Raw genomic sequence first — 26,848 nt, 5'->3', positions numbered from 1 at the left:
CAGAGGTGTCTGGTGATGCCGATACTTTTGTAGGAGAATGAACAGCCAAGTGTCTAGGATCCTGGTGCTTCCCGTCTTGCTGTGTGTTATTATGGAAACTTGGAGGTGATGACGGGATGTCTTTGGTGAAGTGAAAATATTTTGAAAGTTCAGTTATCACAAAAATATTTAATATGGTAATACCATTGTAAAGTAATAAGTAACTGCTTTCTGCTTGTCTCACAAAGCAGAAGCACTTTTCCTGTTTGTATGGACTCCCTAAGCTGTGTTTCTGTTGGAGAGTCCAGTACTGTAGTCAAACGTAATATACAAATAATGAATATTTATGAGTTCAATTGTACGAATATTTCATGCAGTATAAGATGGAACATTCCATCTTACAATTCAGTTTAAATTTATTTCATTTATATAGCACCAAAAGAGTTGCCTCAAGGCGCTTCACACAAGTAAGGTCTAACCTTACTAACCCCCAGAGCAGCAGTGGTAAGGAAAAACTCCCTCTGAGGAAGAAACCTCAAGCAGACCAGACTTAAAGGGGTGACCCTCTGCTTGGGCCATTCTACAGACATAAATTACAGAACAATTCACAGAAACAATTCACATTTCACTTACACCTCAAGAAATATTTGTACCAATGAAAGAATGTAAAAACATTTATTATTAGTTTTATATAACAGCTAAAATCGATCCTTGTCATTTGTCTTACACCTCATGAAATATTCGTACCACTGAAAGAATGTAAAAACGTTTATTGTTTTATATAACAGCTAAAATAGATCCTTGTCATTTGTCTTACACCTCATGAACTATCCATACCATTGAAAGAATGTAAAATGTTCATTATTTGTTTTATATAACAGCTAAAATAGATCCTTGTCATTTGTCTTGCACCTCATGAACTATCCATACCATTGAAAGAATGTAAAAACATTTATTTGTATTATATAATGGCTAAAATAGATCCTTGTCATTTGATATTATATTAATTTATAAATAACAGAAAAGGGACTTACATTTTGGTGCATCACTGCTGCTTTGAAATCAACAATCCAACACAAAAAAACAGTGAGATAGTTCAAAAATAATTCTAATAATGTAGTCAGTGATACTTCCAAAAAACAACAGCAGCAAAATAACAATTTGTGTACTTCCTCAGTCCTGCGAAAAATTGCGTCAGAAATTTGTCCAGCTTTTCATCCTAACAGCTCTTCATGCCTCCAGATTGCTTATGGCGTAGTGGATTTGTGTGTGTGTGTGTGTGTTAGAAGAATTAGCACTGTTAATTAGCGCGTTCAAATCGTCGTCCATCAGCAAAAGAAACTCTGCCATGTTTAGCTAAATGCCGCACCCACCAGTGTGTGTGTGTGTGTGGGCGGGGTTTGCAGCGTGCAATGGTACAAAAGGAATGTAACCAAATTTACACAGTAAATGGAACTAATAATCGATGTCACATGATATACAAAGCACCAATCAAATGACAAGGATCCACTCAGCCATTATATAACAATGAATATTGGGCTCCTGCAGACTGTGTGGTCACCTCAGTGCACTTGTCAGACAGGTGCTGATGGGCCAATTTTTTTGGTTGGGTAATTTTAAGTGAATGCAGTCTGGACCCCCCGCAGTTATGTGACATTAAAAGCAGTCGCAGACGTGCTGTGTCTGCTTGTTTGGCTTTGTGCACATGCCTGCGTGTACACGAACACGATGCATTTGGCAAAAGTGTCGATTTTGTGGTTGCAAGAGCGTGTGTGTAAACTGTTGTCATGGCAACTAGAAAAAAATGCTCTGCAGCAAAGGGTGTTTATGGCCTGGACTGTCGGCCACATGGGGTTTAACACTGACTGAATGGTAGCGCCATGCCGTGTATGTGTGTGTGTGTGCACGCGCACTTGCATACATGCAGACTGATATTAGCCCCATTCTGCTCCTGCTGCTTTGACCTTGTTGACACCAGAACAGTGTTGTCAGTAATTAACCTGCAGTGTAGCTTGTCCACACTGTTGTCCCTGTAAGACCAAAGAATCACTGTGCACGCTCACTTTGGACAACATTCAAAATTGGCCAGAAACCCAATTTTGTTTTGTTTTTTCCAGACAGTAATGTAACAATCTGCAACAAGACCTGAAATGAAATTACTTGCTTTTGAAAGAAAAACAATAATTGTTACTTGCAAAAACCTTACAACAGGTTTTAAACTTAATGAGCTTTTAAGACTGTTATACTTGTGGCTTATTCTTAGTGTATTTTGTAATTATTATAATTTTGTTCTAGTTTTCTTCTTGTCACTTACATTTTCAATTAATTGTCTATTAAATGCCAGAAAATGTTTAAAATCTTACTTTATCAAAGCCCGAAGTGATTCAGGTTTTCTAGTCTCACAAACACTCACCCAATAAAAGAAAGTATTTAGTGTCCTATAAAAACATCAACATCATTTAAAATTTGATTGATTTATTTTAATGTATTTCATTGGTGTTGTTTGTTGTTGTTTTTTTGTTTTGTTTTTTTGCAATTTTAGCCTTTTTCATTGGCAAAATTGACTTTTTTTCCCCTCAAAATGGATGACAGCTACTTTTTTTCTAAAACTTTTAACCATGTTAGCACTTAGGGGTGTGGCTACTATGGCTAGGCTTCAGGACTATGGCTGTGGTATAGAGTTAGGGTTACGGCTACGGGTTACAGGCTGGGTTTAGGGTTATGGTTCATTGTTTTAACTGAATCCAGGCTGATTTTGTAATTCCTCTGCCTTCTGGCTAACAGAATTTCTAAAAATAAAGGTATCATCGTCAAAGAAACGAATACCTGGCCACCCCAAATCGTCTAGTTTTGTGTTCACTTTATGTAGATGATATGTTGATTGAAATTCTGAACATATGCAGGTAAAAAAGAAAGGGAATCTGAGATTTGTTCGCATTTCGACCACAGATTTTACCGTCTGTGGACTGGCGCAGGCTGGCACACAGTAGAGCTTCTGATGTAATGAACGACTACTTAGCGATTGGCCACAGTCATTCTTCCCATTTCTGTTTCCTCTCTGTCTCTCTGCAGCCCTGTATTTTATTTTGAGGTGCCTTCCCACAAGCAGCAATGTGTTTCCAATCCGACACCAATTATTCACCTCCCTCGGTTTTGTTCCCAGCAGGGAAAAAAAAGGCAAAACAGCAGAACTGTCTGTATTTTATAGGCTCCATTTTTCCCATCATTCCACTGTCAACGCCCAGTCGGACCGAGCCCCCCGGCAGACCCATTATGTGTTTAAAAACACGCGTGTGCCTTTGTAGCTCCACAGTCAGATGTGTACGTATAATTAGCCAACTTTGTAATAACGGCTTTAACTTCCCAGCGGCCATCCTATGAATGATGGGACAGGTGGAGGGAGGGCGATCAGGACCTCCCAACCCTGAGGCCATCAGGACCAAGGGCCTCAGAGGGTCATGTCACATGACCACAGCCACATCAGTCTTGTGGTTCCGTAAAGAGTTCCCCCTAGAGGATGTAATCAGGAATTACTAAAAGAAAACAAGAGAGGCGACTGTGTTGACATGACCACTGAGGGTGGGAGGGTTGTTGATTTGTTCAGAGAGGATTGTCATGCGTTTGTGTTTCTCTTTTCTTTCTTTGAGATCTGCCTCCTCACATCTCTTATTTGCTCTCCCACTGTTCTATTGTTTCCTCTTCTCATTTCTCTTTCTTCCTTCCTGTTTGATCTGCCCTTTTTAATTTTCATCTCCTCTATTTATTTTCCTGTCTTATTTTGTTGAATGTTTTTTGAGTATTTTTCTCTTCTTTAAGCAGTTCCCACACCTGGCTGAGTTTTGTATTAATATGTAATCTTAGCCAGAATTAATATGGAATCACAGTTCCTACTATTGCCACTATTTTATACATGATTACACAACTTTCCAGTGTATGTCGTGGTTTTTGTATTAGTTTGGGAGGTCCTGCGACTTGTACTCTGGTACGATTTATATAGAGAAAAAATAATCACATTCATTATTAATTCTAATAATAATAATGACTATTTGTATAGTACTTTCCTAGCAATCAAAGCGTGAAACAAATAAAGTCTAATAATAACCGAATAAATGCCAATAATAAAAGGTGAAGTACAATAATGCACAAAAGTCCCAAATTAAAGAGCCGATAACACAAAAAACTTATACTCTGGTGTGGCATTTATTTGGGTTTTCCTCTTCGAGACATTTTTTAATAGGTGCGGCTTATACTCCAGAAAATACAATACATATTATATTGTAACATATTATTGCAGATTAAACCCAAATGCACGATTCCCATTATGCAATTTATTTGTCTTTTTACAGTGCCTGCGCCAGCACTTGTGCAAAATTCTTTCCACGTTTTCTTCACACTTTTCCAAGTAGCTAAAATGTCTCTGTTAAAATCTAAAAAATGTCCTCCGTTGAAGAGTACAATATACTTTTTGTGGGTTTTATGTTGCAGGCATGGATCAAAAAGAAGCTTGTTCTCCGAGAACAATGGGTCCCGATTACTGCGCAGTGTACCCACCTGTCCACTTTCACCTACTTATAGAAGAAGACCCCAGATCTGTGTCAGTTAAATCAGATTATTCATGTTTTTGTTCATCCTGATGCAACAGTTATTTTAAGCTTGTTTAAAACTTTCCTTGATTGCTCACAGTGTACTACAGCCTGGTTTGACCGATTGCACCGGATTTCAGCACCAGATTGAGTATCTGATTCCCCAATTGAGAATCAAAAATTGTATTTATTTATTTAATATTTATTTCATTCATTTAAGAGGAAAAAAAACAAAACAGAAAAGCAGAAATAAAACATTACAAACCATTGAATGAAAAGGAGCAGATTGGAAGAACAAGTCTTATATATTCTGCCCCTTTTTTACAATACAATCTTGCAGTATGAAGCATCATTAATCAACATAATTTATCAGATTACATTTCTATGACTTTGTCACATGCCACCGACTTATCTCATAATTTTAACCATTATTTAAAAGATTACATCCCTAACAGATTACATTTTAAACTTCAAACATTCTAAACATTATTAAGATTAAATTTTTGGCTTTGTCACAGCCCAGATAAATTGATAATGGGAGACAAGCTTAAGTCCTTTTTTGTTTTGTTTTTTACGGTACTCTGTGGACTCCCTGCCACCTCAGCACCCCACACGCTCAGCCCATCATTCTTGGGGTAGACCCGCCGCAGCTCGATATAACTCCGGATGGGCTTGGCGTACACTCTGTCCTCAACTCTCAATATCCCAGATTAAGTCTTTCTGTGCTGAGGGTGAAAAATGGAGGTGGAGTTACACCGCTGCCTGGAGACAAGCACAATGTGGCCGAGAGTCCGGCTGAGCTCCTGAAAAGTTTGACAGTTTAAAATCTGCATGAGTTAAAATGGCCTTTTCCAACTTGTGCAGAACTGTACCAAGCAACACAGTGATGTCCCTCTGGGACACACACAAGCCGTGCAGAAGAATTGCTTAGGAAAATGTGCCGTTGAACTCTGACCCCTTCTCCCATTCCTTTACTTTTTATCCTCTTGTCCATTTTCCTCCTTGCTATCATCTCCTTATATTACTCGACCCTTCTTTTCTCCTCTTATTCTTTTTCTCCTTTTTTATTGTCTGCATGCATTTCATTGGATGTTTACCAATGAAATGGTGATTTACTCTTATTTATTTTTTTCTTTTTTTTCCCTCATTTTCTCCTCTTGATTCTGTGTCCTTTATTTCCTTATCTCTTCTCTATATGTCTCCTCTTTTCCATTTTCTCTTTTTTCATCATGCCTCTTCTTCTCTATTGCCCCCTATCCCCTTTTTAAACTTGAAAGTTCAAATTTTTGTACCGCTGACCTTCGTATACACTCAATCAATTAGAGAAGAGTAGGGTGGTGAATGCGCTCACAAAGGGGGATAGGTTAACACTAATAACGTGCCAGAAGTTCCAAAATTGTGCCAAAAAGGTTTAAATTTCTGTTGAACCCAAATTTAAACACAAACCTCCTTGAATACTTTACAGCTGTTCAGTTTATCAATTAGCAGGGTATTAATTTATTTAAGCCAGTGCCACGACGAACAGTGTTTAGCAGTGGGTGCAAAGCAGAAGAAAGTACAGTGCCGCCAACACAGTTCTGGGATGTTAAAGATTGCTGTAAACTGCAATAATGTGAACACAGTTTTACTCCTTAATGAATTTTTTTCTCATTTCAACCTTCCGTTGCTTTCTTCCCTCTTCTTTTGGTTATTTCCTCCTTTCATGTCTTTCCTCCTCTTTGTTCTCTTATTTTGTCTTCTATTTCTTCATGTCCTATTTGGTCAGTCCCTTTATTCTTTTTTCTCTTCCTTTCTTTTCTCTTTCTCATAATTCCTCTTCTTGCTCTTCTCTACTTCCCATATGTTTTCTATCTTCCATCCTGTCCTCCCCTATTTCCTACGACTACTATTTTCTGCCTTTATCTTGTATTAGAACTTTTTTCTTATTTTATTCCCTGCTGGTCGAAGGCCCGATGGGGGATTATGTCGTGGCAATTTCTGTCCACCTGTCTGTCTGTCTGCTTCTCCGTCCGTCCCAAAAACAGTATAAGGTTTCTGAAATCAACTCCTCTCACATTTTTAGGAGGAATTTCGTGAAACTTGGTTGAAGTCCTTGTTATAGGTTGGTAATATGCATATTATCATATCGTTTGAGTTTGGCCCATTGTACCAGAGTTATGGCCCTTAATTAACAAACGTAGACTTGAGTTTCATGAGTGGGTGCCTGCATTCTGAAATCAACTCACATTTTTAGTACGAATTTTGGGAAACTTGCTATAATTCCTTGTTATAGGATGGTAATACGCATATTATCATATTGTTTGAGTTTGGCCCATTTTACCAGAGTTATGGCCCTTGATTAACAAACCCAGACACTGTCAGTTTCATGACTTGGTGTCTGCATTCTGAAATCAACTATCGCATACCTTGAAATGTTATGAGATACCTTGAAATGTTTTTGGAATGTAGCATGCACATGTACCAAAGCAGAATTTGCCAGCAGGGGATATTGTACTCTCAAGCACTCTTATCTTTAACATTGTTCTTTCCTTCTTTCTCTTCTTCTTCATCTTCTTCAGTGCCTCCATTCTGTTTTCTATGTCTTAGTTACTTGTTTTCATGTTCTTCCTTTTTCCTGATCTGTTCTTTATTTGGAACATCTTCCCCTTTTCTTCTCCCTTCTTCCACTTTGTCTTTTTCTACCTTCTTCTAAATTCCTCTCTTGCCCAGTGTCCAAAATGGAAGCAGCTATTAGCTTTCCATGTTGCATCTTTAAATGTTACAAAACTCTCCCGTACCTCAGTGTTAGCTGCTACAAAACAGTTTCACATAGTTTTCAGTCATATGTACGACAAGTGGACAAAATGTTTCTCTTCAATTAAACATTTTCATCCAGGTAGTACCTAAACCTAAGCTAGATAGCAGCTAGCATAACTACAGTCAATGCAGCGAGTCACCACTGTAGTTAGCTTAGGTATTTAGCATATAGCTGGATCAGACATGAATATTAGGCTTTTTATTTTTAACAATGTGTTCTGCTAAAATATTTGTGTTGCGGCTATGATCCAGTGTGAGCTTAGTGACTGAACCTAAGTTAAATTAATAACATAAATTCTATTTTAGTCTTGCCCTTTCTGACTGCTAAAGGTTATGTCAAACTAAAGAATGGGGGGTTAAAGAAAGGCTTCCTTTCTCTTTCAGTACAATGAAAACAAGGATTATCCATAGGAGTTTGTTTTGTTAACAGCTCCAGTTACTGATTCATCGATAAGCTACTCTAACTGGCTGTAAGTAATTGAGCCGGTCAAGGGATAATTAATTCCAAAGACAGATGGATTTGGATTCAGGTGCTTTTATTTGTTAATGGCTCATTATGACACATTTCTAACAGTGTCTGTACATTCTTTCTGCTGCCTGCGATCAAAACTCCAAACCCTTTCTCAGGCTTCACTGCCTCCTGCTGCTCAAAACAATGCTGAAGGAAAACACAACCCTCGAAATTGCCTTGATCAGCCCCGTGAAAGCTTAATGATTCACTAAATAGCCTATAACAACAAAGCCATTTAGAAAAACAGATGAATAAATCCTGTTAGTAATGAAAATGAAGAAACACTGATACTGAAGACTGCTTACGCTGCCTACGGTTTATAGCTCAGTAAATGTAGAAAGGTTTCTCACGCTTCAGTCCAGCTCACAGAGGGGGGCATTGGAGCTTTGAGTCAGGGCAGCAGAGATGGAGATCAGTAGTAAAATATCCAGAAGACAATGATCATGTCATCTATTTGGCATTTTGAAACATCTGCATTTTCAGAGAGTTCTGTAGCTTTCCAATATTTCATTTCTGTCACCTCAGAAAACTCCTTATATCCTCCATCTGGCAAACATCTGGAGGAACATCATGTGTTAGCGTGTTTGCTACCTTCATTTCATTTCATTGTCTTTCATCGTGTTTTACATTGTGCCGTTGCAATTTTTTGCCCATATCTGTCCTGTCCAGCCTTGGAATTTAAAGCCGGTCTAATACCACCACCAACATATACCTTGGGGTATAACATAGCCTGGGGTGGTTGTCACCCCAGGGTCCATTTTAATATAGGAAATAGAAATGGCATAGCCTAAATAATACCAGGTGTATAAACAAGGCTAGCAATCTTTAAACCCAGGTAGAGTAATGCTTTTACCAGTTCCCCGGCATATGAACACAAGTTAAAATATACTTTAAGACGAACATGACAATTAGAGATTTTATGGTGAGATTTTATTTATTCTATACTTTAATTTAAATATTTGTATATAGTACCTTACACTGTTATACATTAATTTTTGTAGCACCAAGGGATACGTGAAATTTTATTGTATCCCGTATACAATGACAACAAAGGCTTAATTGAACATTAATGGACTGATTGAATTTCCATAAACAAGTAAATGATTAAATGATTAAAACAGTTGATTAATCTTCAGTTTAGTAGGTAATCAAAAGAATCTTGAGCTGTAATCTAAATCTAATTATATTTCAAGTCATTTTTTTCTTTTTAATACATTCAATATATTCAAAATGCATACAATATATTCAAGATGTCACTTTCAAATGCTGATTTTTTTTTTTTTAACTATGCATTCGATGGAGGAATATTTATGAGTATATACCAGGGTTGTCCTCCTTACATGTGCACATTATGCTTTACATTTTATAAAATATATTTCTGAATAAATATGCAACCATTTATATTACCACAAAACATTTTTTAGATTTAAATCAAACTATGTTTTTTAAATGAAGTAATACTTTGCTTTATAATAAAATTTTCTTTCTGAAATTCAAATACTAATAATAAATGCTAATAGTACAAACATAATTCAAAACCAAACCAGTAATTAAACAAATCAGGGACATATTAAATATGTAAAAATAGTGCTACTTTGTAAATACAATAAAAACTTCAAAAAGTCATCATTAATAATACATATCATTTAAAAGTTAGAAAAGATACTTTAAATTTTCATACATAAGTAAGGTCAGAGAACAGTAAAACGCAATCAGATACTTCTTCAAACTGTAGTTGTAATAAATCTCAATTGGATACCAGAGAATGATAGCGGGAGGAAGTTCTGTCCCCAACCAAAACATAATCCAGATTTTACTGACACTTTCACAATCTTGTCTCTTTAAAAGGTTGTAGTTAGAAATTGAAGATAATCCAAATTAATCTGGGTTCTTACTCATGGATCATCTTTGACTGACAGTTATTGACACTTGCAAAGAATTTAAGGCTTAACAAAGGCACAGGAGGACAAAACAGGGTGTCCCACAGGGCTTCTAAGATGTGATACTGTGGAGCCGGTTGACCCCTGTTAGTCATAATATCAGCGAGGAGCTCTGGAACTGGGGCTAAAGGAGGCCATGCTGTGTCTGTGCCTGAAGCCAAAACGCTCAGCTGGGGCAGGAGGAGCAAAAAAGTCCAAGTGAAAACAAAGTCTTTGGTTTCTTGTTTGACCAGACTGTAATTACAGACGGGAGAAATACGAATATGGCTGATAATGCCACAGGGGGCCATGTATTATTAGTATTTAAATTTCAGAAATAAAATGATTGTAAAGCAAAGTATTACTTCACTGAAAAACATAATAGTTTGATTTAAATATAAAAAAAATGTTTTTGTGATAATGATGTACTTATTAAAAATATATATATTATTTAGTGTGCTAAAAACAGCAGTTTTGTACTTGCAGTGGAGGGGTGACACTTGTTTTTTTTTTGTTTTTTTTAAAGCAATTGATGCTTCGGATCAATGGAAAAAGTAGCTTTCTGTTGCTAATCTAATATTCCATAGATGTGTCTGCCACCTGCTGGATAGCTAACGGATGCGGGATGGATTATGGCTAACTAGAAAGGGTTGTGTTTGTCTACCACCTGCTGAACAGGGATATATTGATCTGCCCCCCCACCCCAACACTTGCCTTTTTGCCAGCGTCAGCTAGCATGTTAAACTAGCAGCCACGGACAGAAACATGATGCCCATTATGTTGGCAAATACATTACAACAAATTCATATACAACAAAATGCAAAACTAAAACCTCAGTTGTGTTGGGCTAGTGTCGCATCCAGGGGGAGTCGCTCATGAACTTCACGCTACAGAATCCAGAGATAAGCGTGGGCACCAACAGGCCTTGAGGCCTATATAGAACTTACTTCATATATAGGACTGAACTAAGATAGTCGTGTCTTGATTCTAAACACTGAAGCAACAATGAAGAAATAGGTAAAAATTGCATTATTTATGGTTTCCTGGTTCAGTCTTGTTGCAACCTCTGCATACAAAACAACAAGACACAGGAATAGTTTCTTTCCACGGGCCATCACACTGATGAACACTTTAACCTGACATAAAACTCACTAATTCATATACTTCATGTACAACTTCAGTCTGTTGGTCTGTTTCTCCTTTGCACACATTTTTATTGCACATTTCACCTGCAGATTTTTCTTGCACATTTGACTTGCACAGTTCAAACCAGAGTCAAATTCCTTGTATTCTTTGAAGATACTTGATGAATAACGTTTATTCTGATTCTGATATATATAACTGATAATGATGAATTGATTAGACCCTTGTTAACTTTGATTGACCAGATCAATCAATGCCATGGCCTTGTGTGCCACCTACTGAACACTGGCACCTGCTGGAAAGTTCAGCAGTGTTCATATCACATTATGACTTGCATATTGTGTACTAGCACACATTTTGCTTGATTTAATCATAAGGATGAAACCTGAATTTCAATAAAACAAATAAATAAAAAATAAAGCAATTTCTCTTCAGGTGAGCAGAATATCAGTAAAATGTCAATTTAAATGTCATCACGTTTGTCTGCAGCCTGTTTGCAGTGTGAGTTAATTTACTGATTGAGAAATCAAAACAATTTTCAACACTGTCTGATTTATTTTTGATCGTGGAAAATGTGAGAAAACCTAAGATAAAATAAACATCTGAATTTGGTTTCCCAAAGGAAGATTCAAATATCTCTCCAAATATCATAGATGCACCCACGCACACACACACAGTAGGACGGCCACTAATCCTGCAGCACAATTACAATCTGTAGAACAACAACCCGATACCCCCAGCAGGACGCAGCGAGCGCGTACCTCCTGAAGTCCCAACATGCACGTGTGTCCCACAACAGCTGCGCCTCTCTCAGCCACTTTCTGGTTTCCCTGGCCTCAAGTCAGCTCAGTGTTCCTTCCATTCACTTGGCGAGAAGCAGGGGCAGACGTCGCATCAGATCCGCAGCTGGGGGGAATCGAGCCGTCAGGACGAAACCCCCATGGCGCCCTGCAGAGTTCATTGGTATCAGATCATCGGTGTGGCGCATGCACCAGCTCGGTCTCCTCTGACAACCCACACTGTGTCAATGAACAGAGGTGGAGTATTGAAGACATCCGTACTGTGTCAGTGATACTGAACCTCGGGCCATTAGCAGCTACCGAGACACGACCGACTGGTTGTCGTGGCCTAATCTGTCTCTGCTCGAAGCTTCAGAAATGCAACCTTATACGGTGCCTGTGGGAATATGTGCTTCCATTCACTCTCCTCAGGAATGTCTCGCCGCTTTTCTTATCCTCTCACTTTACAGTAAACAACAGCCGAAAAATTCTGAGACAATTTCATTGCGAGGTTTTAGAACAGCCTCATTTTCCCAGACTTAGAAATTCCACGAGAGGCTCCTGTCATACTGGGCTAAAGAAAATCTCATTCTGCAGGGGGATCTCCATAACGCTTCTACAGGCACATGCTAACCAGGGGATTAGCTCCGTAATACCCGGGGACTTCAATTTCAACGCCCGCATAAGTCATTAAAACCCAGGACGTGCATTGATAGATGGTTTGAATTGAACAGCGTACTAGTTTTTCTGCTGAGGCGGGTGAGTTGTGGAGTCAGTTGAATCTCACAAGGGCTTTGGGTGATTGAGACTGACGTGATGAGATCCTGTAAGCAAAGTCAGAAGAGCCAAATCCTGGAAGGATCTCAGTTTCTGAGTACATGTGGTAAAATTTTCTTCATTTGCACTTTCTCTCTTTCAGTTTCCTTCATTATCAGCCAGCTTTGAGGTAATCATGCTGTTTTTAAGAATAGACCACCAAGCATAGTAAAGACTTCCTTCTACCTTAAAACACTGCATGAAGTGCTCTTGAGCATTTTGGCCAGTAGCATAGATGTAAAGCTCAATTTATGCTTGCTGTTTTCAAGAGGGTGCACGCTCTAGTTTGTTGCCTATGATGTAATGTAGGTGAGCATGCTGTGGGGGTTTGGTGTTCTGTGGCATCTAAATACGCATACCAGTGTACTGTATAGTAGGTAAAATGCAGCACATCATAATCTATGAGGTATCCATGTACTTTGCAGGCATTTAATAGCCATTGATTGGTATCTGGGTGATCTGGTATGTCCCTTGTCTTCAAACAGACTACACTACGCTACCACAATGTTGCAGCTGGAGCCTGGTAACCAAAGAAGAAGAACTTCCCAGGAGTACTCAAAGAAAATGGGGAACGTATGAAAATGATGGCGAGGTCTAAGGGGCCGTGGCATTGTTCAAAAAAATCTGCCAATAGAAATTTTCGTGACATTCTTTAGTATGTACACATACGTCATCTGTAAACATCAGGGTGAAAGGACATAGCAGTGGCATAGTGCATCCAAATTGTGTCCCTGCTATTCACTTGCTTAATTTGTGTATGTACTACAGTAACAGGAGTGGATTATGTATTAACTGGCATTAGCATTCGGATACAAGGATTATTTTGATGTGTGGGGTGTCAATTGTGGTTGCTTTATATTTTGTTAATAACTATAGATGTTGGCAAAATTGGGCAGGGGTGGTGGCCAAGCAGTTAAGTGATCTTGTTTCCAGTGCACAAGGTTTCCATTTCAAGGCCGCACTTGCCTATTCTCCATGTAATATGGAGTTATGCCAGGAAGGATATTCAACATAAAATTTGTGCCAAATCAACATGCAGATAGACCTCAGTTCTGCTGTAGCGACCCCAAGTGAAACAAGGGAGAAGCTTAAGTAACTTGCTTACAGCTGTTGGCGAAATTTTATTGTACCTACATTAATGGTAAATGTCCACCAGGTGGAGATATTGCTCCATTTCAAAAACCTTGGCAAATGACGATGACCAACCTGTTGCTTATAGTAGTAGATATAATTAGTCATTGGAAATGGAGTGTTCTTGTCATTGATAAAATCTAAGATGTAGGCTTTCAGTGACTTCCTGGACTTGGCCATTATAAGTGCATCTATATGTGGTGAAAGTGTTGAACATCTGAATCATTGGAGGTCAATAAGTAACAAGTAAAAGAGAATTATATTGTCAAAAAAATCAGTTGCACTTTTTCAAACTTTTTTTTCAAAATTTTTCTTCAGTATTGTGATCCTTTTTTCAGTCCCGTGTTGCAAACTATCACACTGTTTCGCCACAACGCCGTATATTGTTTCAGCAGAGTCAACATGTTGAATGTCCACAAATGAATAAACACAGAATGTGGCACAGACAGCACACATACTCAGCATATTTTAATCAGCTAAATCAATCGTTTAAAAGGTCAAGATCAGTAAAAACATGATCTTGTGTGGAGCCACATCCTTGCATATAAACACAGAGCAATCACCTATTCAGAAACAGATGAATCATATGGCGTTTTTGCTGAGTGCGCACAATAAGCTGTCCTCAGAGCGGAATATAAAGATGGTTTAATCAGATTATGAGAATCAGGGCTTCTTGGTGCTCACTGCATTAAACCAGTCATTTACTTTAATTATGTTTACACAGCTTGCTTTTTATATTTCCACCAGGAGAAGTGGAAAAAACTAAAACAGGAATGATTTCAGAAATGAATCTCACAGTAAAGTCAGATCTGTGCCATACAAACTGCACATTTTATAACCAACCAACCAAAAAAAAAAAAAAAAAAATTCACACTGATGACATAATGTTGAGTTTAAAAGGTTGTGGTTCTGCTTTTCCTTTCATTTTTTTGTAATCTCAGGACTTTGACAAACACATTTATGGACTTACAAAGAAAAAGGTTGGCTTTATGACTTCATTGAAATTTGGTAGTAGTTTCTCTTGAGTTGGAAATGCTGAGCAGAAATTTTTCTTGAAGAATAACTCCATGTTTTCTCCTTTTTCTTGTTTAAATCTTCATGTATCTCTTGTCTTCTTCCAGGTTTTACCGGGGTGATTACCACATTGACGTGTGCATCAATGACTACCTTGACGTCTACTGTCCACACTACGTGGGCCCGGTGTCAGACGAACGAGCCGAGCGCTATGTCCTCTACATGGTGAACTATGATGGATACAGTTCTTGCGACCACACCGCCAAGGGCTTCAAACGCTGGGAATGCAACAGGCCACTGTCACCGAATGGACCTCTGAAGTTCTCCGAGAAATTTCAGCTCTTCACCCCTTTCTCATTGGGCTTTGAGTTTCGTCCTGGCAGGGAATATTACTATATCTGTGAGTATGCAACAGGACAAAAGATGTTTCCTCATATTGGGCCCAAGCTTGATGATCTATATAGTGCAACAGATAAGCAGAAAAATACTTCAGTTTGTCAAAGAATCATAAAATTTGGTACAGTTGCTCTTTTGAAAAGTTTGGATAGCCACACAAAATTCCAATATGGCTGCCATTTTTCAAGATGGCCACCGATTGTACCAATTTCGACACAATAACTAAATCTGCCAAATACGTTCTACCAGCTAACTGATATGGAGCTGTTAGACAGCATTTGGGACACTAAACTAAGCTAAACTACACTAAAACTAGCACTATTCTACCATATTGGAGTTAGTAAAGCTAGGTGAAGTATTAGTAAAGCAGGATTAGCTGACACAGAACCCCATGAAGTCACCAGTGTCCCCTGGTTATGCACTGACATTCACTCCTTCAAACTAAATATATCACAAACACCACCATCTAAATTGTACATAGATATGAATTAATAGCCACAAAGGTATGTGTTACAATGACTTACATAGAACACTCTCACATTTAACAAACTTTTATGAAAAAGCCTATTTTTTGTTTCGACTGAAATATGAGAAACGACAAAGGATTTTGGCTGCCATATTGACTGCCATCTTTGTTTATATATGCTAAATCAAATCTTTACCAAAAATAAACAAAAATTCATAAACATGACCAGAAGCACATAACCTGTGTGACTAAAAACTTGATTGGTGGCCATCTTGAAATTTTGAGTGGCTATCCAGTAAATCTGTAGACTTAACCTGAGGAGAAGATGTGCAAAAACATTCATGCTTCTTTGTCTAACTGAAGTATTTTCCTGATAAAATGGATTTATCTGCTGCACTAATAAAACAGTGTTCTAAAGTTGGTGTCTGTCCAGTTCCTGTCCAGTTCCACTTTGCAATTTCCACAATATATAATCTGGGAGCAAAGTATGGTGCATTAAAGGGGTATTATTTAGTCTTACTATCTTAATTCATCATGGATGCTTGTGTAAAGGCCAACTGTAATGTCCTGCAATGCTTTGGGGATCCTGCAATTCTCAGAATGCCCCATAAAGCAGCCCAGTCAGTTGAATCAAGTTGTTTTCAAAAATCAACATTGGCTGTGAAGACCCACCGTTGATGTTCTTGCTTGCATTCATTGAGTTCTCTTAGAGCTGAGATGCAATCGATGCTTGACTTCCTGGGTGTGAAATTAGAAAACTCCAGTTGCTGAGCAGCAAGCAGCTGGCACTGAATGCCTGGCACACCAGAGGTGAACAAGCTTTTTGTTCTAGTATGTTGTCTCCCAAATGGAAGTAAAATTTGTTTGAGAACAGTACCACCACCGGCTGAAGAAGTTCAGCACACATACCAAAGATCTCTACAGCTTTACTGTCCAACAGCTTTTACACGACCTTTGCAACCTCTCGGCTGACTGGTGGATCAGACACCAGAACTCTGGCACCAGAGCTGTGAAGTTTTTTTTTTTAATGTCTGTTTGGTTGAGTGCGGTGTGTGTACTTGCATGTGGAAAAATCTGTTTTAGCACAAAACAGACACCATGTCTTTTTGTACCAAAACAGGAATAACGATGTTGCCAAATGAAACATTTTTTGTTTGTTCAGTAATTGTTAATCTTTCCGGAGACAGCGTTACATGTTTAGAAAAAATACAAATGTCAGTGAAAGGAGGTGGTTTGCATTCCTGAAATATCAATTTTGAAAAATGTATAACTTCTTTTCACATAAATATTTTAGTGTTTTTTTATCATAATTGTTGAACCTGAGAACATCTAAACTTCACGCCAAATAATTTTTATGCTTCCCACCTCCAAAGGTTGGGGGCATTATGTTGTGGACCTTGCATTTGTGTCGTGGGTGTCCCTTAACATTTTATTTCCATCAAATAACTCCAGAAAGTTTTGGGTTACTAACCTGAAATTGTTGGTGAGGGTTGGTCTGTTATGAGAGGACAGTTCCTTTCAATAATGGGCATTGCCACTCATCCAACAAGGTGACTATGGTGGCCATCTTGATTTTCGATTTTTTTTTTTTTCTAACTTGAGAAATCTTTGAGCTATCAACCTAAAACATTTGTGAGGGTTGGTCTCTGGGAGTTCCCTTGAGCAACATACAGTCAGGGGCATATGCCACGGCTTGTGTTGCTTTTGTGTTCAGTTTGTTAAAGGTATTTGTCAATTGGTGCTCAGTAAGTGACCACCATGTTTTTCAGAGTAATAATACTTTACTTTTGTTGGCCAGAAATTGCTCAAAAACACCCATAAGTCATAAATGGTAAACAATGTGTACACCTTTGTACTTGATAGAGTAGTTAATGAGAGGGTATGGCTATAAATGATTTCAGAAGAGTAAAACTTATATACAAATAAGTAATGAAAATGATAATACTAATAATGCTGTTTCTTGTTTGCATTTGTATCTGAGAAGTGGAACGATTTGGGGTCAAAAGGGGGATTTTTTTTATTATTAATTTATTAAAAATTCTTAATAAGGACATGCAACCTTTTTTACAATGAATGATGCCAGAGTTTTTGGAAACATTGTCTCACAAAGCTATTTTCAAAGTCACTTAAAAATAGAATAAATTCTGCACTTTCTCACCTCTTCTGCTTGTTAACCATCAAAGGGACTTTTGATGTTTTCCTGTCTTACTCTCACAGAAATGCTTTCAAACTGCGTAATTAAAACAAAAATGGGAAACTGGCGCATGATCTTCCTCTTCCTTTTGTTTTAAAATCTTGATCAAGACATACGGCATTTATATTACAACTCTTGTGGTCAGGTTTAGAAATTGGCAGCTACACAACCAAGCAAGTGGTTTCCATAAATTGACTTTAAATGGACTTGTTAATGGATGTCTTCAGTGTGCTTCCCAATTGATGCGTAAAATGTTCCTTTTTGACAAAAATGACAGCTTGCTGTCAGCTGTGAAACTAAATCTAATAACCTGGAGTCAAAAAAATCACATTGTCTTGTGTTCTGAAGTGTACAGTTTGATATGCACGATATGGAAGTGTATAAAGTTGTTGTTCTTCTAGATTATGATGATAGATCACCAAGAGAACGAGCCCATATGGCCTTGAGCAGTTCCAAGCCATATGGACCTTTTCACACTGACTCAGACTCATGACTCATCCATCAGATCCTCGTTCTCTGAGGACACCTTCTTTTCCCCTCAGAGAACACAGGATCTGAGCTCGATGGATAAAATGACTAAAGACAACAGTGGGAACAGGCCAAAGCCTCACACACATTATTTAGTAGGGTCGGGGGATTTGGCTATATATAAACTGTGAAACTATAGAAAATGTTATTTATGGCAAGATGTTTGTTACAATGTGATGAAGTAGTTAGATTTTTCTGGTTTTGTGTTTAACATACATTCATCCTGTCTATAAAAAGGATATGAACATAAGTTTCAGAAAATATATGCGATCACGACACAGTGTTGAAAATTTAGAGGCGTAAAGTTGACAGTACCAATAAGAAGACCAAGCGAACCGAGTAGAAATCCATCTCGAAGTTTGATTGAGTTTTAAAAAGTCACAAAGGTACACTTTATGCAAGAGAGAGAGAAGAAGAAGAAGCTGTATTTACTTTGAGTCCATGGGCTCACAGCCAGTTTTAACTAAATTGATATCAACAAAGATGGGAAAATGACACTCGGCACACCATGGCCACCACCTACAGAGGCTGGGAGGTCGAGCTGAATTGCGGTCAACTGAGGTTTACACAGGAATCAAAATTTTAAACACTATGATCATGTTGAAAAGTGCACCAGATTCCAGAAAAGCTATACATTTTGGTCTATAAATACTTGGACACTGACACTTTTTTGTTGGTAATTTTGCCCCTATGCACCACCACAAAAGACTTGAAATTAAACATTGAAGATGTGCACATAGTGTAGACTTTCAGCTTTAATTCAAGGTGTGAAATGATGAAAGCAGTTTTTCTTTTCTTTGAAATGTGGCCATTTTTTATGAATTATACCTCCTAAATCTCAGGATTATTATGAATGCAAATCATCACTTTTACAATCTTTAAAGAAATTTGTTTTTCTTTTTTTAATTGGATCTGTTTTGAACACTTTTTTATGATGGCTTTTCTGCATTTTTATTTTGTTTTGTTCTAACAATTTCTCTGTTATTGTTAGAATTGACTAAACAGTGGGTCACCCCTCTGAGTCTGGTCTGCTTGAGGTTTCTTCCTCAAAAAAAAAAAAAAAAAAAACACACACACACAAGAGGGAGTTTTTCCTTAACAGTGCTGCCTATGTGCTTGCTCAAGGCATTGGTAAGGTTAGACCTTACCCATATGAAGCACCTTGTGGCGACTTTATGATCTGGCACTATATATATATATAAATTAATTGATTTGAATTGAAAGAAATCAGGGGATGGATACATCAACATTTCCAAATCCCTGAATATCTCAACTTAATTGACATCAATCTTTAAGAAATACAAACAGTATGGCACTGTGTGGTGAATCTTTCTGGAGTAGGCAGTTCTAAAAAAAAAAAAAGAGTAACTGTGCAGAAAGGAACCTAGTGAGGGAAGCCACCAAGACCCCCACCATTTTACTGTAATTTTTAATATGTACAATAGACCCTGATGTTCAGTAAAAATGAAAGATTGTGACACATTGCAAATTTCAGTTTGTACAGGAATCAATGTGTTCTAATTTTGGTGGAATTCTGGGGAAGCTAAAGACTTCCATTGACGTTACACTATGATATCCTTGTTAGGCAGATGTCCGAATTGAACTCAAAATGCAGACAACCACACACTGACTAGGTAAATAAGTGTTTTTATTTACCAAAAGAGAAGAGTCAGGGTCCAAAAACTAGGGATCTGTCCAAACAGTCCATATTGTATCAGGCGTGGTCTGAAGGCTTGGCATGGGCAGAACAGGTGGAGAGTCTGGCCGCAGCTGGCACAGCAGGCAAGTCAATAAACTAGCGAAGAATGGAAAAATGAGCTGGTCTTTTAAACTGCACTTGAGTAGATGATTGATGTGTGAGTGGAAAACAGGTCAGCCACACCCAGCCTAAGACGAACAGAAAAGGTCATATCCTCACAATCCCAGAATGAGTACCTGCCCGATGAGCTTCAACACCTGTTTAGGACTTTCTTCTACTTCCACTGACATTCTGATTAGGTTGGGTCTGAGGCCGTGTGCTGGTGTCACACATCACCACATCCACCACACTCTTGAGCTGCTTTGGGTCCTCCATGTGAACCAAACCACCCAGAAAGACTGCTGGGTCCATTCTCACCACTCTGAGCCTTTTCCCACTGTTTCTTTCCAAATAAGAAAAGTTCTTAAACAGACATTACTTTGTAAAATTTCCCCTGCATATGTTTGTGATAGTGACACATTGAAGGGGCGGAGGTTCATGTCTGCACATCTCATTGTCTCTCACAGTAGACAAAGTCCTTTGTCTTCCTGCGTGGTGATCGTCATTCGCCCCAGGCGGGTAGGGTGGCACGTCAAATATCACACCTGCAGTTGGCTATGGGCCTGCTTGTCTGGAGGCAGACAGACTCCCAAAGGAAAGCCGCATCCTTGCGGGATCAGCAGCGGGGACGGTCCTGGAGAGTCAAAGGTCATAGAGATGTCGACGGGGTCTAAGCTGCAAGTTTCTCGTGGCCTCGGAGGGCGGCATGTTTTTCTAATAAAGCTGTGAGTGGAGAGGGGGAGCTTGATCCTAATCTCAGGGGATAGAAATCCAATTTTCAGAGGAGACAGTTGAGAGTCTGGCTCTCCCAGTGTGAGAGAGATGACTGTCTCCCCGTAAAGCCTTCGTGCTTCAAAAGCCAAAGTCCCGCTCCGTACTGCCAGTGCAGATCTACATCGATAATGACATGAACCCCGTTGGCACAGTGCCCGCCAGTTTCTTCAAGTTCTCACGGCTGAGGCAAAGATAAACTGACCATCACAAAGAAAACATTAGATCCGGTGTTGGTTTTTATCAGGATCTGTCTAATTCATCAAAGGCAAAATCCTTTTGAAATCAATGTCCTCCAATGTGAATGGTGAGACAGGGCATTTGGCAGGAGTCAATTACCGCCACTAAACCCAAGAACGTATTGGTGCCAGAGTGTTTTGTTTAACTTCCTTTTACCTATTAAGTCATTGTTTAGCAGTCATGTAAAACAAATGACTTCAGTACAGGGATACTGTGACTGCATGTGCGGCTTAATTCACTCATATTGGCAACATAAATAAGGTATTTGAATTTGGCAGCAAAGCCAAATGTGATTAGTTAATCCATGGACACATTTGTAGGATTTATGCATGTTGGTGTCGGTCAAGCTATAAAATGTATGAAGCTAATCACACCATTTATTAGCACATATTGCTTGTGTGCAATACAGTTTGAATTACTGCTCCCCCCCCCAAAAAAGGTCCCATCTTGTATTTGAATGCAGGTTTTTAACTACTGGATCTGTGTCCAACTGACTGGCAAAACCTTCCTCAGTAGAGGGAAACAGTAAAGACCCAGCAGGTGACATCTGCATGTTTTGGAATTTTCTTTAGGTGCTGAAAAATGAAGCCATTACGGAAGTAGCGAATATTGCATTTCTGTGAATAGCCTCTTGAGGCTGGCTCCAAAAGGGAGTCACTCTGTGTAACTGCCTGTGTTAGAATGTCCAACTTTACAGCTAAAAAAAAACAAACCAAAACAGAAAACAAACATATTTACAGCCTGGTAAAATAAATAAACAAGGTTTTGGTCACAACAGCTAGTTTTCCTGTTCGTGACAAGTTTACAGGGTGAATTTCAGTTTCACTTACCAGTTTAAGCTGAGATGAGCACATTTAAGTCATGAATAATTAGGGCCTTGGTAGTGACAGCTAGAGTGTGCTGGTGAGCCCAGAGTCCCGTGAGCAGAGGCCGCTGCTACTAGCAGCAGGCAGCTAGCTGCTGTGGACTCAACAATGTTTGTCCTTTCTGAGCACTTCTGAGATAGTATTTCTTGTTGTTCAGTTAACTGTACTAACAGACCATCTAAGAGGTTCTAGTGTTTCCACTGAGTAAATTTTTAGCATTAATTTGTATTTTGGTACTGTTAGCAGTGCTTAGTAGCTATCTCTATCTCGGTAATATTAGCTCCACTGGTGCCACAGTTACTGAGGCTATATGGCAGCCATAATTTTTAGTTCTCCCATCTAAACTACTTGTTCTGAAAACTACCTCTCAGTATTTAAAGATGTGTTAATCAAACACCCAAAGCAAGATTAACCTGTTAGCTTTAGCATGTTTGCTAACTTAGAGATGAGATTCCAGGAAGTTGGGCAGAGTCAGGCACTACCAAGATGACAACATTTGGAGCCATGCCGTTTAAGCTTCAAAGCCGCTCTTCAGAAACCCGACGGGTGACATCACAGAATGTGAGTGAGAACGCCTGCTTCCCCACATCCCATCCTTACACTCCCGCCAAAGCCTCAATGGCGTCTGTGTGTTACCGCTGCGAACGCGGGCAGCCTCGCAGTTCATGAACCAACACGTCATGCGTGTCTGGTGCATGAGACCGCGAGGTTTCCGTTATTCTGTTGGTGGGCCTGATGCGCTGACTAATGCTGGGTCTTATGTTGCACGGGCGTCACGGTCATGGTGAAGCGTGACTCGGGGATAGAAAACCCAGACTTTGACCTCGGCAGCAGACGCGAGAGAAAGAGACAGACTGCTGTGTAATTTGTGTGTTGGATGATGGTTTGGAGAGAGAGTGACTGTCAGAGCGATTAAGGATGAGAGAGAAACTGAAGAGGATTACAGGACATTTTATTAACAGGCAGAGTCTAAAGGCAACTGACAGCTTTGACATGTCAACATTTACCACCATCCCTCATATACATTAAAGCAAGCATGAGCCTAGATTTCATGCATTCTTTTTAAAAATGTCCTGTTGCTTTCCACTTTACCTTCAAGTCTTTACTGGAGGAGCAACAGCCAAAGTCTCTTCAGTCACAGCCACTAAAGCTTGTAACTCCTTCAGAGTTCTCTTGATGGCTTCCCTCACGACTCTCTTTCATGCACAATAACTGAGTTTTTGAGGACGTCCCACTCAAGACATACTATCACTTGCTCTTTGCATGTTTCCTAGTCATATTAAAACATTGTTAGCAATAATTTGGTTTCTTCACACTGCCACAGTGGAGCTGAAATGAAACGTGTGCTTTCTAATGTTGACTTTCAGCTTTAATTGAAGGAGTTTGAAGGTGGACTTCAGAAGATGGAAAACCCGTCCGAACCCAGTTATCATCAGTGGAACTGAGGTGGACATTGTGGACATGCTGTGTATAACAAAGGCCAGAGCCAACTGTACTTCCTCAGGAGACTCAGATCTTTCAGAGTCTGCAAAAATATATTGCAGATGTTTTTAATCACTTGGTGGTCTCCAGCATCATCTTCTACGCTGTAGCGTGCTGGGGTAGCAGGCTGAAGGCAGCTGACATGAACAGAGTCAACAAGCTCATCAGGAGAGCAGGCTCTGTCCTGGGGGTTGAGCTAGAGTCGGTGGTGGAGGTGTCGGAGAGGAGGATGTTGAGGAAACTGCTCAGTATCCGAGACAACACCTCCCACCCCCTGCATGCCACACTGGCATCCTGTCAGAGCACCTTCAGCCATAGGCTGAGACCACTGAGGTGCATCACAGAATGCCACTGGAGGTCTTTCCTACATGGGACAATCAGGCTGTATAACTCCTCTCCCTTCTACAGGATGAATACATAATTAAACAGTTATTCAGAGATATTCAGTTATTCAAAGTTATGTGCAATATTGTTGAACATCTTGTGCAAATGTTGTTAAAAACATCGTCCATTGTTTGCTGTTACTGTTTACTCTGGCAAAATAATAGCTGCAAGAAGAAGTAATTGGACAAACAAGATTAGTGCCAATACAAATCATCACTTTTGCAACAGTTTTCTGTACACAGTTCACGGGATGGATACATGAATGTTTCCAAGTCATTGAATATGTCTTGGACTTGTTTGATATCAATCACTATAGGATAAATCTGTATGAAGTAGGCAGTTCTCAAAAACTGAGTTACTGTGCAAGAAGAAACCTAGGTGAGGGAAGCCACCAAGACATGCAGACAACTTTGGATGAAGGCTGATATGGCTGTGAAAGGGAAAACTATACCCACTGCAACTACTGTCTGTTCATGGTGGAGCAGCACAGAGATGGATTTTCATAGAAAAAAAAGATGATTAAATCAAGTCTTGATTCTCCCATGTGTCTTCTGGCACACTGTAACTGAAATTTTGCATTTTATTTTTAAGCAAATCAATCTCTTTGCCATTCCACTATGACACTATGTAACAGGTGATGTGACAGACAAAACCAGCACTACCAGTTTGTCCAGTTGCAGCCATGGAAGCCTATAACACCTTCTGAGTTGTCTTGGTGGCTTCCCTCACCTGGGTTCTTTCTTGCATACCCACTCAGTTTTTGAGAACAGCCTGCTTCAAACAGATTTACCACACAGAACCATATTGTTTGTTTTTTTGTTTGTTTGTTTTTTCTTTGACATGGAAGACTTGTTCAATAACTTGGAAATGTTCATGTATCATTTGGGATCATCATTAAAATGTAATTAACTATTCCTGTTACAATAAACCAATATCTTCACAAAGTGAGATAATTTTAAAGATTTTCCTGCTAATGGAGAGAAAGACGTAGAAGACCCTCCATCATGATGTAGTGAAATGTTCCGGTATTGAGCTTCATGTGATCTTTTCTTTCCTTTGTCTTATAAGCATGTTTTTTTTTTTTTTTTTAAGTGCAGCAGCTCACTTTTTATGACGGCTAATAACCGGCGTGAGAGTCAGCAGAGGGAAAGCGAGACGTGGAGGAAGAACCTGACTCGTCCGCTGTTTGTGCCACCGTAGGACACAGAGTTACTCGATACTCGCTGACAGACACAAGCTTCGTGACTGACACCTTTCCTCAATCATTAATTCCACTTCTGCTGCTTCACTTCCGATATTCCTCTCACGGCAAAGTCGTCAAGACGATTTTTATATCTCCTCTCTCTCAGACTACGGCTGATAATAGTACCTTTTGAAATAAGAGTCGTCTGCGACGGTGAAAACACTGACGTGCTTTACTTTTATCATCCTGGCGTGTCCGCATGGAGGGACATTAGCTATGGGCACGTCCGTACACACATGCACATACTTGAGAAACCACTGGTGCATATGTGCATGTACTCAATGGTCAGCAGTTGGTGAAACGTGGTGAGCAACAGGAAATCACCGAGGTGCACAAGGAGGAAGTCTGTTTCGGTGCAGAGATAAAGAGCAACTAAACAAACATATTCTTACCAAAAATTACAGACAAAATTTGAAATCATTCGTCACAGTTGGACACCACTTTGTGCTCAAAAACTAATTAGATTGTTTTTTTGGGGGGGGGGGGGGGCTCTTCAAAACAACCCACGCACACACACAAAAAAAATGTAATCTCTCTCTTTCATAATCAAAGAAACACAGGAAATGAGATTTTGGAGGTGAGCACGACAGCATGCTGCACATCTGCAGAAAAGACCGCCTGTGGCCAAATTAGACGTGGATGTATGAGTTTTGTTACCAAATGTGGAAGCACTAGTGCGTGGGGATGAGATGCGACAGCGCCACAGGTGTATTTCTTGGGTGGGTAAGTGGCGGTGTATCATTACTGGTGAAGGAGAAGTAAGTCCTGTATTGGCTGTGAGGGCCACATGAAGTGGGTAAGAGGCTACAACGTCCCCCGGATGGGATGCCGGTCCAAAACAGGTTACTTTCCCATCAACAGACGGCCCCGTTGACAGGTTGGTGGGCTGCAGATGGAGTGTCGTAGCCATAGACACATACAGGGAGTAGGACTAAGATTTGAACACAAGTCTACTGAGCTACCCCCTCTACATTATTTGTATCCACACTGCTGGTTCCCAACCTGGGATCTGAGACCCCTTGGGGTTTGGGGGGGGGGGTGTCCGTCCGCTCTGAGGTTGTTAAAATTAGATGTATGTCATAGTCCCTCCCTTGTTGAAGAGTCCACTTCAATCAGAAAAATCTTGAGCATTAGAATTAAACATGTAGATGTCAAACCAAATTTCTGAAAAAAAAAAGACAACAAATAAATTTGGATGTCCACCAGGTGGAGATATTGCTCCATTTCGAAAACCTTGAGTACAGGGTGCTGTGGGACATGACAATGAACTTGTTGCTTATAGTGTGTGTGTGTGTGTGTGTGTGTGTGTGTGTGTGTGTGTGTGTGTGTGTGTGTGTGTGTGTGTGTGTGTATGAAGCTCAACAGCATTTGTTTTTAAGGTAAATGGTTAAAGATTTTACTCATTTAAATTTAATTATAATTATAGGGATTTTTATTGTGCATTCTCCATGAAATGTGGTGTTGCTTCAGGAAGGACATCTGGCACAAAATTCCGTGTCAGATCTGCTGTGGTGACCCCAAGTGAAAAAGGGGAGAAACCAAAAAAAAAAAAAAAAAAACCATGCTGAAGGAACATTTTATTACTTGTACTTTCAGCACATTAAATGCACCCAAAACCTCCCCATAGTATTATTGTACTTTTCCCAGAATTCCAATTTCATGTAGTGCTTCAGGATTTATTCCGTGCACTGAAGCGGTTCCAAAAATGGATGAAAACCTTAGAAGCTCAAACGTGTTCCAGTCGCCACAGGTAAGTGTTGAAGTCCTAAAACGAAGCCCGTTTGCTGTTTATTTGATTTTTGGACGTGT

At 39.4% G+C, this 26,848-nt stretch overlaps 1 protein-coding gene across 1 annotated transcript in view; it reads left to right on the top strand.

Annotated features, from left to right (window-relative positions):
• The window catches only part of LOC117529249 (ephrin-A5b-like), a 158,068-nt gene that overhangs the window by 125,057 nt on the left and 6,163 nt on the right, over positions 1-26,848 (top strand). Inside the window, exon 2 of the mRNA XM_034191984.1 lies at positions 14,779-15,071. Within this exon, the coding sequence (XP_034047875.1) occupies positions 14,779-15,071 (293 nt within the window). The remainder of the gene's footprint in view (positions 1-14,778; positions 15,072-26,848) is intronic.

The sequence above is a fragment of the Thalassophryne amazonica genome, chromosome 17, assembly GCF_902500255.1.
Source record: "Thalassophryne amazonica chromosome 17, fThaAma1.1, whole genome shotgun sequence".
Taxonomy (NCBI): Eukaryota; Metazoa; Chordata; class Actinopteri; order Batrachoidiformes; family Batrachoididae; genus Thalassophryne; species Thalassophryne amazonica.
This window is presented reverse-complemented; position numbering and strand designations above follow the sequence as displayed.